We start from the raw sequence: 14,604 nt of genomic DNA on the forward strand, positions 1-14,604 counted from the left end.
GGCCTCTTCTGCCAGAGAGGACACACATTTCCAAGACTCCAGGGGCTCTGTGTCCCACTCGTGGCCCCACACTGTGCCTGTTGGATGGTTTGGGGCGGATCCTGTGCCTTCTCCTTTCCCCTTCTCCCAGATCCACTCCTGGAATGTGGGTCGCTCCCTTGTGCTCACCCTGCTCTGGCATGGGAGCTTTGCCAAGGGTGAGGAACAGGCTGGGCCCTTCCTCCCTCCCAGCCTCCTCCTCCCCATCAGTGCTGGTGTTTATCCACCCCTGCTCCACACCCAGCTTTGCACATGGAGCAGGAGCTCACCGGGCTGGTTCCAGCCAGGCTCCAATTCCCAGCAGAGCTTGGCCACCCACAGACCTTCTGCCTGGGTGTGGAGGGAGGTCTGGTCCCTCTGCTCGAGCTCAGGGATGCACCTTATGTTGGATGATATCCACTGGGAGCTGCAGAGCTCTTGCCACTGCAGTAATTTGCTCTTACTATGAATAAATGAAGTCTTGGGCTTTCCCACTGGCACAGATGCTGCCGTGTTCATTCCTCCCCTGTTTCACCATCACTCAGTATGGGGCTGCTGTGTCCTGGCTGCTCTCAGGGGATGATTTCAAAGGGGATGATTTATTGGTGCTGCTGGAGGAACCAGGAATGAGAGGGGAGCTCGTAAAAAGCACGGTCTCATTTTCCCTGAGCCTCTGTGTGTGGCACTATTGAGCTGTAAACATTCCCCAGGTTAGATTGATGGGGATAGAAGGAGAACTGATCATTAGGAGGATTAATTACATGTTTTGTGGATTGTGAAAGTCCAGAAAGTTCAGTTACTCTGCTGAGGGCCGGGAGATCCCTCTTGCACAACCTGGGCCTTTATCACCTACAGGAGAGAGCAGAGCTGTGGGTGCTGCCCCGGGGGGCTGGTGGTGCTGGGGCTGTGCAGGGGTGGAGCTGGTGACCAGCCAGGCCGGGCACACCCAAGAATTCCACGTGCCAGCACACCCACGGCCAGGTGAGCAGGCAGGGGTGCTGCTCCCACAGCCCATGTGAGCCATCCTGCTCTGCCCCCACAGACGGGCACTGCTGCCTCTGCCAGGCAGCCCCCCTTCCCCCTGGAAGAGCTGAGGTAGGATTCCTAGAGGAAAATCCCATGGATAATGTGACTCCAGAGGGACTTGATCGTGGAGAGGTTGGTACTGGCACAGATGCAAGCAGTGCTGGTGCCAGTGCCACCCCAGTGTGTCACCCCAGCAAGGACAGGGGTGTAAGAGCAGCACTGAGCCCTCCAGATGAGGCCCCCTGTCCCTGGGAGTACTCATCCTCAGGAGCACCCATTCCTGGAATCACCCATCTCCAGGGGCATGTTTTAGCATGGCCGTGCCTGGGTTTAATCCTTCTGTGCCATGAAAGTTGTGGGTGAGGCTAAAAGGTTTGGGGCATCAGCTCTTGTGGCATGTCCAGCTCTGGGTGCCACCCCAGCATCCAGAGGACCTGTGGGGGCTGGGACCACTCCTGCAGCATCTCCCTGCCATGGACAGGACGGGCAGGACATCCCCAGGAACCTTCATGGCCCCCTGAGGTGTCTGCAGCTCTTGACAGGGCTCTGGAGGGGACCCCGAGGGACATTTTAGTGTTGCTGCCCCACCAGCCACTCCTGTGCCAGCCCCAGCATCCTCAGCAGTGGGGCAGGGGGCTGGCAGGATGCCCAGGGAGCAGGCAGAGTGGGCAGTGCTGGCATAGGTCACCCTCCCTCCCAGTGTCACGAGTCACATCCCCTCCCAGTGGCTCATGCCCAAGGCAGGTGAGTGCCCAGAGCAGAGTGGGCGCTCCCCAAATACAGCCCTGTGTACAGTCAACACGAGGGTGGCACCTCCAGGCTGGCACAGCCCTGGGGACACCTGAGGGACGTTCCTGGGTGGGAGAGTGGGGTCCACGGGAGGGTCCCAACCCTTGGGCTCCCCAGGAATGGCTCTGGGCAGCTGCAGCTTGGCCAGGAACATCCCTGACGTGTCTCTAAGCCACTGTCACCTTATCAGTTCTCTGGATATCTTGGAAATAGGCAAAAGGGTGGGCACAGAGAGACCATCACCTCCTGATCTCTGCAGCTCCTGCCCCTTGTCTCCAGTCCCCATCAGTTCCCTGGCTGGTGTCAGGGTGAAGGTGTGAACAGGAGGGAGTGGCAGGGATGGGATCCCTGGTAGAGCCCAGCTCAGCGCCAGGTCCTGCAGTCCAGGCTCCCCACAGGGATATTTGGGACCATCACAGATATTTGGGATGCCCAGCTCTGTCCAAGGGATTTCCATCCTCAGTCACCACCACAGCTGGAGGGGGGCTCAGTCCTGGCCTGGCTCAGCCCCTGCATCCCTGAGGAACAGCTTCTGAGTAGAGGCGATGGTGGAGAAAATTCCTTGGGGAGTTTTCTTCCTGCCAGTACACGCAGGGCCCTGCAGAGTGTGCCCAGGCCAGCCCTGGGGTGAGCTCACAGCAGCTCCCCTGCCCGGCTGGTTCCTATCCCAGCCACTGCCCTTCCCACAGCCCCCGGCCCCGGTGGATGCTGCTGCTCCCCCGGGAGAGGCCCAGAGCCGGGAAGGAAAGGGAGCTGCCCCGGGTTGGGGTGGGACGTCTTCCTGCCCACCGTGGGCCCTGGATTCGCCCGCCTCTTGGGCTGGAACAAAATGCATCCGCTGGCACCATGGGCCAGGTGACGGCTGCTCCGTCCGGGAAAGCCTGGCACGGGAAAGCCTGGGATGGGAAAGCCTGGGATGGGAAAGCCTGGCACGGGAAAGCCTGGCACGGGAAAGCCTGGGATGGGAAAGCCTGGCACATCAGCCAGCCCCGGCCCCGGCACTGCCGGAGCTGCACAACTCCCAGGCGGCACCTCAGGGATGGACCTGGGCCAGCTCCAGCTCCAAGCCCCACGCGTGCTGTGTGTGGACCCTGGGCAGCCCCACAGTTGGGCTCCCCAAATCCATGCAGGGAGCAGCAGGACAGGCGTTAACCCGGAGCTCCCGTCCCCTGCTGGCCCCTGGCCTCGGCTGGGGCCACGTAGGCAAAGGGGCACCCATGGGGCAATGCCCCACTCTGCGAGGATGCAGGGATGGGGACGTGGTGGAAGGGCTCATCCTCACCCACGTGGCAGCTCCCAGCACTTCCCAGCACTTCCCAGCCTCTGGCATCGGCGTGGCCACAAGAGGGCATGGCGAAGCCACCTGGGTGCCACCGCATTCCCGGCACCCCCGGCACCCCTAGTCCACCACCCCACAGGCTCTGGGAAGTGGGAGGAGGGAAGGGATGACTTGTCCCCCTGTCACCTGGGGGTTTCTGAGCCCTCTCAAAGCCCAGAGAGGTGCCAGGAATCAACTCCCTCGGCCGCAGTTATCCCTGCAAAGCTGCTGGGGGGGGCGCAGGGGGCACTGGGACCCTGAATGGGGCCAGGAGCCAACATGCTGCTGCAGCTCTGGGCCTGTCCATCCTCCCTCAAAAAGCTTTTGTCCCCCCCAGTTTTCTTCCAGCTGCAAATCCAGGATCCTCCCCAAGCATCCCTGTGGCTGTGTTTCATCCTGGGGCACCCCACGGACCAGGACAGGGTGTCCCCATGGTCTGGACATGCAGCCCCCCAGAGTGAGAGAGATAGGAGGCAGAGCATGGGGATTGTGGCATCTCCCTCAGGATGATCCTTTTAGAAGGGATGAGATTAACATCCATCAGGGATAGCTGGGTCCTGCCCCAGGGCAGGAGGGCAGTTAAACACCTCTTTAAGCTCTCTTGCATTTTGTTGGGCTTGTTGACCCCCAGGGAAGGCCCAGATGTCTCTGGAGAGCAGGCAGCACATAGGAAATTACTGTACAGCCCCAAGTGGGAAATCAGCTCACACTTAACAGCAAAAACCATTTTCCAAGGTGAGAAGTGAAGGGTTTGTGGTTAACTGAGTGTCTGGCTGGTTTTACCCCAGCAATTGTCACGGTCAAGTGTTCCTTTCCAACAGATGAGGGTCTCTCAGCACATGGTCCTTCATCCCCAGTGCACCCTCCTATTCAAAGCTGGCCTTTCCCTGTCCTGCCTCGTTTTAACCCTTCCCTCCCTGGTGGGAGGGCTCTGCACACACCCTGCTCCCCCAACAAGGGGTTTTTCCTTCCAGATCCAAACCAAAGGCAGCACAAACCTTGGCAGGAGCAGGGAGTTCATCTAAGAGGGCTGGAAATGTCTCTTTTTGTCTGATTTCCTGCAGCAGCCACCAGTGCCAGGGCATTAAAACTCAGCAGTACTGGACTCAGCCCCCCAAACCTCAGTTTTCTCTAGATCCCAGATCCCACTCACTCCAACACCCCTTTACCATGTGCTCCTGCCCACCCCCGAGGCTTCTCCCCGTTTTAATGAGGATTAACATTTATTTTCATCAGTGGGGACATATGCAAATTAAGCCCTGAGCAGGCAAAACACAGTCAGAGCAGCGAGGACTCACAGAGCTTCTGTGCAGCCCAGTTGAGGAAACATTCCTAAATGTTGTCATCTGAATTGACACTTGGCCTGGCAGTAACTCCCTGACAGGCAGTAAAAGAGATTTACTGTAAAGCTGCAGAAAAAATTGTGTCAAGGAGTTAAATCATGTTAGAAAAATCTGGGAGTGACCCGACTGCTGAAGTGTCTGCCCCGTGCAGGGCTGGACCAGGCTTTGCTCTTAAAAATCCCCACCAAAACCCCACAACAGCACCAGGAAGCCCGAGTTTCCTTTGATCACATCTCATTTTAATGAGGGCAGGTCCCGAGGAAGCGAACAGTACATGTTTGTATCATATTGCAAACAAGCTAGTACAGAAATGTAAAAAAAATAAACAAAAATAAATATCTCCCCTGTTTATTTCTCCCCGAGTTTGTAGCACTAGGTTGACCTGAAAAACAAGATGAATTTACCCTGTGTCTGGGCAGGGCCATGAAAACTCAGATTTTTTGGGATGTAACTGTCTGTGTGGTTTCAGAGAGGTCAGAGTACCCGGAGATGCCATGAGGAGACCCTTCCTCGCCAGCCAGGTGAGCAGCCTCCACCTCGGGCAGTCCTTGCTCCTCCAGCACGTGAAGCATCTCCACAGGTCTGTCAGCGGGTCAGAGCCAGGTCTTCGAGCGGGAAGAGCTGGAAGGAGAAGAGGGGCTGGGTTATTTTGGAGCATCACCTGAGCCTCCAGCTCTGCCATCACCTCCCTCTCCACGTGGGATCCCGTTTCCCCTCAGTGCAGTGTTTAAGCCACAGCTGCATTCACCATTTTCATTCAGTTTTCTTTGTCTCAGGCTCAGATCCGACCTGCAGATTCCCTTCCTGCCACTGTGCCCGCAGATAAACCCCACCAGACACCCAAACACCGGGCTTGGACCTGCCTGCGGGGCTCCCAGTGGGAATTTGAGTGGGGAATCTGAGGGATGCACGTGTGTGCACGGATCCAGAGAGTATGGTACCGGGACATGCACAGCCAGGCAACGGCACAGCACAGACGTAACACAGCGCTGGGCTTTCCCAAAATGATTCTAATCCCAGATTTCCTCACAGAAATGAGGTGGGGGAGGAAAACAGCTACATGTTTCAGGGGCTGATCCAACAGCCAAAAGCCTCTGTGGATTTCAGCTGGATGTTGACTCCAGCTCTACATAAGAGGAAAGAAATTTAATGTCTGGAGCCAGCCCTGAGCCAGTCCCACACAGCCTGGCTGAGCCCTGAGCGGGCAGCAGAGGGGGCCTGAGGAGAGCCACGCTGGGAGAATCCCAGTATGACCCAGCTGCTGGCTACAGTGACACCCCTCCACCTCCATGGACACCCCTCTGACCCAGGGACACCCCTCCAGCACAGGCAGCTCAGTCTCACAGGGGGCAGGTTTGTGATGCTCCAACTGGGAGGGCAGAGAAATCCTAGAATCCAGGAATGGTTTGAGTTGCAAAGGGACCTTGAAGATCATCTCTTTCCATCCCCTGCCATGGGCGGGGACACCTCGACTAGAGCAGATTTCTCCAAGCCCCGTCCAACCTGGCCTCGGGCACTTCATTCGGCTCCTTTTTCTGCCTGAAAGCCCAAGTGCAGCCCCCTTGTTGGTTCCGTGCACCCCAGTTTCCTGGTGAACCCCCTCGAAGCTCCACGCACCCCGTTACCCGGTGACCCCCCAGCACCCCCGGGAGCCGCAGCAGGACCCTCGTACCCCAGACACAGATCACACCCCTCGAGCATCCCGGGGCTCTGCGAACCAACCGTGCCCCCCCCGGCTCCCGGGATCCCCCCGGCCCCCCCGGCCCTCCGCCCGCCCGCCGGGGCCGCGCGTTACCTGAGGCTGGCGGGGGCCGGGCGGGGGTCGTGCGGGGGCCGGGCGGGGGCCGCCCCAGCCCCGCCGGAGCAGGAGCTGCAGGAGGCGGCCGGGGCCGGGCGGCGGCGGGGCCGGGGCGGCGGGCGGGGGGCTGAGCCCGGCGGGGCGGCCCGGGCGCGGGGGGCTGTCCCCGGGGGGCGGCCCGGGGTGCCGGGGGGGCTCGGCCGGCAGCTCCCGCCGCCAGAGGTAGGGGGAGCGGCGGACCCCCATCAGCAGCCCCGAGGCGCGACCCACCGTGTGGTACCGGGGGCTGGCGACGTGCTTGTACCAGGCGCCCGCCGGGGCGGCCGGCAGGATCAGCCCCAGCAGCACCAGGGCGCCCCAGGCGCCCCCCGACAGCTGCCCCCTCCCCATGGCCCGGGCAGGGGTGCGGGCAAGGTGCGGGCAGGGGTGCGGGCAGGGTGCGCCCCGGCCCCGGGCGCCCCAGCGACGGCTGCCCCGCGCCCGCGCCCCGCCGGTTTATAGCGCCGTCGGGAGGGGCCCCCGCGGCTCCGCCCCGGCAGCCCCCCGCCGCCCTCCCCCGGCAGCCTCCCCCCGGGATGCCGGCATCCTCCCCATGGCCCCCAGCATCCTCTGAGCATCCCTGAGCGTCCCTTGCATCACAGAGCATCCCGAGCATCCCTGAGCATCCTCCTTGCTACCTGCGGGATCCTCCCCGTGGCCTTGAGCATCCTCTGAGCATCCCTGAGCGTCCCCAGCAACCCGGAGCATCCCGAGCATCCTCCTTGGTCCCTGCGGCAAAGCATTCCAGACCATTTGCCGTGGATCTGCCGGGCTGCTTCCTTTCCTCTTCTGCCACTCAGTTCTTAAAGACCATGAATTTTGCCATCCCAGTCAGGTGACTTTCTCCCCCCAGATTCCTTAATAAAACCAAGCAGGTCAAATTTATGGTCACCAAGGAGCAATTCCAGCTCCTCCTGTCTGTTAGCTGAGTTCTTGGCTTTATACACTGAACGAGGACTAAATAATCTCTGGGTTTTTTTCAGTAACTTGATTAATTTTATTCTCAGCATCTTCCATGCTCCTGTGTGCCCATTTAAAATCACAGAATGGTTTGAGTTGTAAGTGACCCTAAAGGCCATCTATTCCATCCCCTGCCACAGGCAGGGACACCTTCCACTAGCCCAGGTTGCTCCAAGCCCCGTCCAACCTGGCCTTGGACACTTGCAGGGATGGGGCAGCCACAGCTGCTCTGGGCAGAGGTTGATATTTCTTGTTGATACTATTTTAACATGTTCCAAGGGAATCAGGCCAGGCACCTTCTCATCACTGGGATCCTCAGCCCTTCACCATCCAACCCCATCTTCTCCCGCCCAACAAGCACAAGTTCCCAGTGGAAGTTCTCTCCACCAGCCCAGCTTGCAGATGTTGGTGCTCTGTGACCCTCCACTCCTGGGGATGTGTTTCCAGGCTCATGTCGGGGACAGAGCCATGCTGGAGACCCCTTGGAGAGAGGGATCCCAGCCAAGCAACATCCTCCTCCTGCAGGAACCAGCCCCTTGGCCAGGCAGGGATCAGAGAGTGCGGGGCTGGCAGATGGAGAAGGAGAACAATCCAAAGCAACCGTAGGGAGGTGTCGGATGGTCAGTGAGGATCCTCATAATTTTCCTCTTCCAGGAAGGCTGGGAGTGAGTGCAATTCTCAGCTGGTAAAACAGGGACCCAGAATTTCTGGAGTGGATGCTGGAAGTTACGTTTGTGCAGAGCACAACTCATTCCTGTAATGAACCAGACCAGAGTCAAACTCATCCATAGCCCAAGTTCTTGGAAGCACCCAGGTTTACGGTAAGGACACGTCTTATTCTGAGCCAATCCCTGCTGAATGGGCTATTTTTGTCACCCTCTGAGTGCTCTGGGCATTAGAACAGCCTCACCACTCTCCTATTTAGTAGAGCCATTAATGAATGGCAGTGGTACAGCACACGGACCATCCCATCCCATCGTCCCCAGCAATGGGACACACGCTGCCAGGTTTGTTCACTGCATAAAAGCCATAACACACCCTTCTCCTCACCAGAGATGGATCGATTGGGAAGCACCTGGAATCGATTGGGAATGCTCATCCTGGCTTGTTCCTGTCTCCTGTGCTCAAGGACACAGTCAGGTTTGTTCCACTGCAGCCACACTCCAGCACGGGCTCAACCTTCCCACCCGGGAATGGAAGATTTTCCCATTCCCAGAGATCTGCCTGAAGTGTCCCTTACACGTGTTTTTGGCATAACTTGAATAACTTGTCACGCTGATAAACTCTCCATGAACTGAACTCTTTCCTCCCAGTGCATGGATTGATCCCCACAGTTGTGTCCTCAGGGCACCGAGATCCTTTGGGTACAGCGTGGCTCCGGATCTCCACCGGAGTGCAAGTTTCCTCTCCCAAGCATTTTTAAATATCTTTCAAATGAAACAGCTGATAAGCAATTTGAATTCTATTTATATTCTAAGTAACTAAAGGATAATTTTAGGATTCTTGTTCCCCTCGCAGAAGCCGATGCTGCCGCAGATTCCGTAGCACGTCAGCGGACACATGGCACCGTGCTGCTCCCAGGAGGTCTTGTGCCAGGAACTCCCCCAGAGGAACAAAATCCTGGTTATTTTGGGGAGATGAAAAACTTTTGAACGAGTCCTGGTTCCTATGGAAATCTACAGACTTCCCAGGACATTGAAGTATCAGCCCCATGGGTCGTTTCTATAAACTGCAGGTGCTCAGTAACCCCTAGCAGGGGCCAGCTGACCCTAAGCCCTTTTAAAAACCCTATTTTAATGTTTTCACTTAAACCCAAAAAATGTTGGCCCCAAGATCAGATTTATCAACTACACAAACACTGAGACAAAATTTTGTTCAGCCACCCCAGTGCTCAGACAAACACTTAATGAGGTGAAGGGGAATGGGATGGATTGGGTTGGAAGGAACCTTGAAGTTCATCCAGTTCCTCCTCCTGCCACAGGCAGGGACACCTCCCACTATCCCAGCTTGCTCCAAGCCCTGTCCAACCTGGTCTTGGACACTTCCAGGGATGGAGCAGCCACAGGTTCTCTGGAAAACGTAACCATAGGGATTTAACTCTATGCTTCTGCTGCTGAAAGGATTTAAGGTTTTATTCTTTTCTGTTGGAACAAAATCTATCTTTTTGTAAGAGGGAGGCTCTGCTGCAGCTCCCCATCCCTCTGGATGCTCCAAGCTGAGGTATCAGAACATGAATTGGGGTTTCTGGAGAACACCCCAAGGGACGCCAGGGCTGAGGGGTCAGAGGGGTGACCAGCTGGAGGCATCACATCTTTCCCCCCTGCAACAAACCCCACCGAGCTCTGTGAAGAACCCTCTCCACCCGATTTAATTCCTGTGGTGCTCTCACCTCCCACCACACACATTACTGCAGCCACTCAGGATTTGTGGCTTTGGAGAATGATCTAAATGAATTTGATGTCCCAGAAAGAGGCACTTGAAAACTAAACCAGTGGGGTTTAATGACAGCATTTTCCCCAGTTTTATGATAATGACTCTGGTGTTTATTGGAAGGTTAGCGACTCAGCCGAGCAGGAAAACAAAGCAATCCAGAGGCCAGTGCTGGGATGGAGCCTCTGCACCCCGGGCATTAATGCTTGTTCTATATATGACATTCTCTGGCCATTTGGGATCTACAGCATGTCCCTGTGGGAGTATGAGAGGATGAGGGTGACATCAGTGGACATGAGGAGGTCCAGACCCTGCCCTCCTCCTCTGGGGTGCAGCACTGCAAAGTCATCCAGCTTTGCTGATTGGGATCATCCTGTTCTCCAGGTTGAGAAACTGAGGCACGGAGTGTTCAGAGAGTTGCCAAAGACCACACAAGGTAATGGAAGGTTTGGCCAAGGAATGGAGCCTTCTGCTCCAAGGTCCTTCTCCCAGACACTGCCCGGCTCTGCCGTCCTGTGCAGATTGGAGAGACGGACACAAACCAGCCGAAAGAGGCTCCACCACCAGGAAATCAGCTGGAGGCACAGACCTGGAGGTGGAGGCTGGAGCAGGGATGAGTTTTGCTCCCATCCCATCCCAGGCAGTGCCATGTGCACCTGGAACTGGAGCGGTGCTGCTGCGGGCAGTTGACTTGGAGACAAGGTTGGAAGTCCAGCACCTGAGGGAGCTGGTACTGCAGATCCCACCTGGAAAGGTGACGTGATGAAGCTCCTGCCTGGCTCCAGGAGGTCATTGGACAGGTTTCCCACTGCTCCATCTCTGCCCACACGCCAAATTCCTGCACTTCCCCTCCTTTTCTGGGTTCACATCCCTGCTCCCTCCTGCATTACTTCAACCCGGGAGTGAGTGAAGTCTTAACGGCAAGAAAAAGATCTTCCCATATGTGAGGCTCAGCAAACCCTGATGTTTTGCAACACTCATCCCACTGCTGAGCCCCTGGGGAATCAGGAAGAGTGTTTTCATGGAGTGGGGATGAGGCACTCGGGGAGCAGGACCCAAACAGGCTCAGTCCCTTGGGTGCTGCAGTGACAGCATCGCAGAAAATCCAAGGAATAACAACCTTTGCCATTTTCTTGCATCTAGAGAGTGTAATAAACTCAGATCAGGGAGTGAGTTCTTCCCCCAGTGATTCAGAACGTGATTAAATGCTATTTCTCCCTTCTCCTGAAATAAAGGAGCTGTAACTGATACAAACAAATTACAGTTTCAAGCTGTGAGGCAGAAACACTTCGACTCCACAGATATTGGTGGCTCTGAAGAGAAAGAGGAAACAGTAAGTGGTGTTTCCTAGAGCTGCAGATCTTCATATTAAAGTGCACTAAATTAATTATTTCACTCCTAAGAAACTACTAATTCCTCACTATTTTTAGTCTTGTGCACTATTTTAAGAGATTTTTTTTCCAGGGTCCAGTGACATGGAAGTTAAACAGCAGGCAGTGAAGTCTCCAAAGGATAATAAACTGTCTCAAATTACTTTGCTAATGGAACAAAGAGTACTGTAAATGTCACACAGGATAGAACAAGAGCAGGAGAAACCTTTACATGAAACAATGGATCCATTAGCACTAAGTTGAGGGGAAAAAAGCCACAGGCTCGTGATACTTGTGCAGAGTTTCATGGAGTTGCTTCTCCAAGCCAAGGGAACTTGTTTCCTCACTTGAATTCTGTGCTGAGCTCACACCACAATCACCCACACTCCCAAGGCATCGACCCTTTAGGGTTTCAAAGCCCTTTACAGACAATAATTAAGATAATAATTAAGCCCCAGCTGAGTCAGTGGAATTATTTCTGCTTCCAACCAAGGAACAAATTGGGAATCACTGAATCACTGATGGGAGACCAAAACCAAACTGAGGTCCAGACCCACCAAACCCACGAAGGGCTCCTCACCTCTCCAGCTTAATGAAGTTGTCCATCATCCTGCAAGATGCAGGAATGACCCTTCACTTCTGGTGTGACTCATCAGCTGGAGAACCCAACAGTGGGGCCTGTTGGGTGAGAGGATGAACTGTGAGGCACCATTGCTTGTCCACCCCACCCTGTGTTTTGCCTGTCCTGTGGCTGGCAGAATATTAAGAGTCTCTAAACATCTCAAGGGCTGTGGCAATGACATCACAGAGTGATTTGGATGTGACAGAACACCATCAAGGAATCGGGATGAAACATTCCCGGCGATGTGGGATGACAGCGCTGCCTTAGGAAAACAGAAGAGACAAAAATTTGAAAGGCAGGGAAAAGAGCAGGGAAAAAAGATGCCATGGGCTAGCATCTGTAATGCAATCAGATCCCTCAGCCCCCTCCAGTCTGTGAGTCATTTTTTCTCCTGGAAGTAATTTCCAACCCCAGCCAGTTAATACCCAGATGTGTGAAGTGCAGAGTAAATTTGGCTCTGCTCTGAGGTGTTTGCTGTGAGGAGCAAGAGTTGTGAGAGGAATCTTTCATTTGACAGCCCCGAGATCCCTCAAGTGAAGCCCACACAGCCCCCAGGTGCTCTCCTGTTTTCCTGAGATTTAATTAGGTGAGGCTCTCCAGCACACACTGCTGTACATGTGTGAGATGATTGGAGGCTCAGAGGGGTGTAGGTGAGAACAAAATCTGTCTTCAAGTGAATCTGTGCAGGTCAAGGTTGGAAAAACCCTCAAAGATTCCCGAAGTCCAACCATCAACCAGCACCACCATTGTCACCACTCACCCAAGTCCTCAAGTGCCACATCCACTGTTTTTTGAACACTTCCAGGGATGGTGACTCCACCTCTGCCCTGGGCAACCTGTTCCAATGCTTGACAACCTGTTCATGAAGAAATTTCCCCTAATTCCAATTTAAACCTCTCCTGGAGCAACTTGAGGCCATTTCCTCTTGTCCTGTCAGTTGTTGCCAGGGAGAAAGAAGCCCAGTGTTACAGTAAGTCCCACATTCCACAGGCAATTCCTGCTGCTGCCTGTGATGTCCCTGTAGGTGGGAGATTGACACCTCCCTAAAACCTGGCAGCAGACAAATAAAATGGAATTATTCAGAGCAGAGTGGTCGGGCTGGCAGGGCACCAACCAGGGGGTTGAGAGCTCTGAGCTGCATTCCCAACACTATCAGTTCTCTGCTCTCTGACCTCTCCAAATTCCCAACTCTTGGCATTGCTGGGTAGGGAAACAGAAATGAAAATGTGTCATGGCACAACCAGATCACCAGACGCTGTTTGCTGAGTCCTACACTGGGATGGCTGGATTAAATATGGATAAAGTTCAGTCAGAGCTCAGCTCCACAGACTCTCCCGAGGCTCCCACCCTGCCCAGAGCATCCAAAGTGTCCAGCACAAGCTCTGGTCCCCATAGGAAACCTGGGGCAGGAGCAGCCCATCAACATGAGCTCCCGGAATGGGATGTGAAAATGGAGCTCTGTTCCTCATCCTGTTCTGGGAATTTGAAAGCCTAAATCTGCTCCTTTCCTCTGAATTCCCACCCAGGGACTGTATTTTCTGTCAGCTGCACTTACCCTGCTCACCCCCCAACAAGCTGCTGCTAAACTCCATCCCCAGAAAAATATTTATGGATGCCTTAAAATACAGCTCTGCTTTCCAGCATGTGTGTCTGCAAGGATCCTGCTCCTCCCTGATCATCCTCCCCCTCTTTAAGGAATCACTGCTTTCCAGGGAAGCTTGTATCACCAAATTATGTTTTTTAGCAAATAAAGCTCTTGGAGGAAAATTCCTTCTTCAAATCCAGAGCTGTGCATCATGTCTGTGGAGAAATCAAAGAACTGGGGTGTGTGTATGTCCCTCCATGACTCAACTTTTAAATAGAAAAACATGTTTTTGGTTAAAAAAACTGGTGGACAAATAATGTGGTAATGACAGGCTGGGGTGTTTCTGAAATGCAGGTTGACCTCCTATTAATCCCTCAGGTAGGGTTGTGGGTATATTTGATCCAGAACCTCCTGTGTCTGGGACAAACCCCACTGACCTCACAGCAACCCAAAACGCTGCTTTGAGCCTTTAAATCTGAGCCATAAAATCTGGTTGGGGCTGGGAATTCAAACCTGACTTCCAGTATCCAAAGAGAGCCCTCAACAAAGATGGAAAGGGACTTTGGACAAGGGCCTGGAGGGACAGGAGAAGGGGGAATGGCTTCCCACTGCCAGAGGGCAGGGATAGATGGGATATCAGGAATAAATCCTTCCCTGTGAGGGTGGGGAGACCCTGGCACAGGTTGCCCAGAGAAGCTGTGGCTGCCCCATCCCTGGAAGTGTCCAAGGCCAGGTTGGATGGGGCTTGGAGCAACCTGGGACAGCAGAAGGTGTCCCTGCCTTTGACAGGGGATGGAATGGGACGGGCTTTAAGGTCCCTTCCAACCCAAACCATTCCAGGATTCCATGCAGGGAGGTACCTGTGAGAAGCCACTGCTCAGGAACTATCTGAGACTTACTTTCCTTAAAAAGAAACCCTAAAAAAATCATCACTTTTAGCAGCAACTTTGTCAAAGGAAGACAGATTTCCCTGTCACCCCCCGAGTGTCTCAGCTGTCAATGAGCTGCATCGGCACCAAGCTGGGAGTGGGAAATTAATCCAAGGCCTAACCTTTAGTTCTACACTTGGACAATATTTCAGTGCTGAACTATAAATATTTGATCTGTTGCTCTTGTGAGTGGAATGGGCTTGTTGTGCTCATCTGCAGAGTTATCAATTATTCCAAAGTGTATTTATTGCTGATTAAATGACTTGAAAATGCCTTTCCCTGCAGTTATTATGTGATATTTAGCGAGTAAACATGGAAATTAACTATCCCAGAGGCAATATTAACCCTTTTCCTTGGGAAGGAAACCTTCCCTGCCT

At 54.5% G+C, this 14,604-nt stretch overlaps 1 protein-coding gene across 1 annotated transcript; it reads right to left on the bottom strand.

The window, feature by feature from the left end:
- Window positions 1–4,711: 4,711 nt before the first annotated feature.
- NPW (neuropeptide W) lies at window positions 4,712–6,886 on the bottom strand. Its single transcript, XM_051779230.1, is given in 4 exon segments — window positions 4,712–5,115; window positions 6,290–6,685; window positions 6,688–6,810; window positions 6,812–6,886. Coding segments are annotated over 4 exon segments (630 nt in total). The 3' UTR covers window positions 4,712–5,079.
- Between the last annotated feature and the right edge of the window lie 7,718 nt (window positions 6,887–14,604).

The sequence above is a fragment of the Manacus candei genome, unplaced genomic scaffold (genome assembly GCF_025592945.1).
Source record: "Manacus candei isolate 608988 ecotype Guabito, Panama unplaced genomic scaffold, ASM2559294v1 h1tg000002l, whole genome shotgun sequence".
Taxonomy (NCBI): Eukaryota; Metazoa; Chordata; class Aves; order Passeriformes; family Pipridae; genus Manacus; species Manacus candei.